Genomic DNA, 782 nt, shown 5'->3' on the forward strand with positions numbered 1-782 from the left:
CCCCTTCTTGGTCACTGTGCTGGACGACTTCTGGGTCCCGGGGCGCGGGGCCCTGGGCGAGGCCCCCGGCGCGCTCGTCTCGCCCGACATGGGGGTGCAGCGACTCCGGGGGACCTCACGGGGGCGAGGAGGCAGGACGGGTGATGATTCTGCAGGTGGTGGCCGAATCAGGGGTCTGTATTCCGCGTCCACCGGCCAGGCGGTCCGTAGTGGCGTCGCTTTCGCGTCCCTCTCCACGACAACCGCGCGAGCCGGGCGTGCGGGCGGAAGCGGGGCAACCGCAGAGCGCACGCGGGCGGACACGGGGCGTCGCCAACTTCCAGTGGGCGGGGCGGGGCCAGAGCTGAGGGGCGGGGCCAGAGCTGAGGGGCGGGGCGGGGCGGCCCGAGGTCAAGGGGGCGGGTGAGGCCTGGAGGCCCCGGCCCCGCCGTCCGCCTGAGGGTCTAGCGCGGGCGCCCAGCCCTCCGAAGTCCCTTAGGGAAACAGCCCAGGAGCGTGGGGAGCTGGCCCTGGCTTTCGGGGATGGTAGTCTGAGGAGTCTAGGGAGAGTCCGGGTGGGGACAGAGCCTCTCTCTGGGCCGCCCTCCTAGCCCGTAAGGAGAGGGCTCCGGGTGGAAAAGGCCCGGAGGGACCCGCAGTGCGTCGGCCGGCGCTGGGTCTCTATTCAGCCGCCGGTGGTCTGGGGACTTAGTTGACCTGCTAATGAGTTAATGGGGCGGGCCGTGCTTCCTAGAAATCTTGTGGATTCAGATTCCTGGGGTAATCTAAACCCTGCCGAGTGT

General features: G+C 69.9%; 1 protein-coding gene across 1 annotated transcript in view; it reads right to left on the reverse strand.

Moving 5' to 3' along the window:
- LRRC71 (leucine rich repeat containing 71) overlaps positions 1–348 on the reverse strand; it is a 9,288-nt gene extending 8,940 nt beyond the window's left edge. The window contains exon 1 of the mRNA XM_039867283.1: positions 1–348. Within this exon, the coding sequence (XP_039723217.1) occupies positions 1–90 (90 nt within the window). The 5' untranslated portion in view covers positions 91–348.
- Positions 349–782: the final 434 nt, after the last annotated feature.

This window comes from Pteropus medius, unplaced genomic scaffold (assembly GCF_902729225.1).
Source record: "Pteropus medius unplaced genomic scaffold, Ma_sr-lr_union100, whole genome shotgun sequence".
Classification (NCBI taxonomy): domain Eukaryota; kingdom Metazoa; phylum Chordata; class Mammalia; order Chiroptera; family Pteropodidae; genus Pteropus; species Pteropus medius.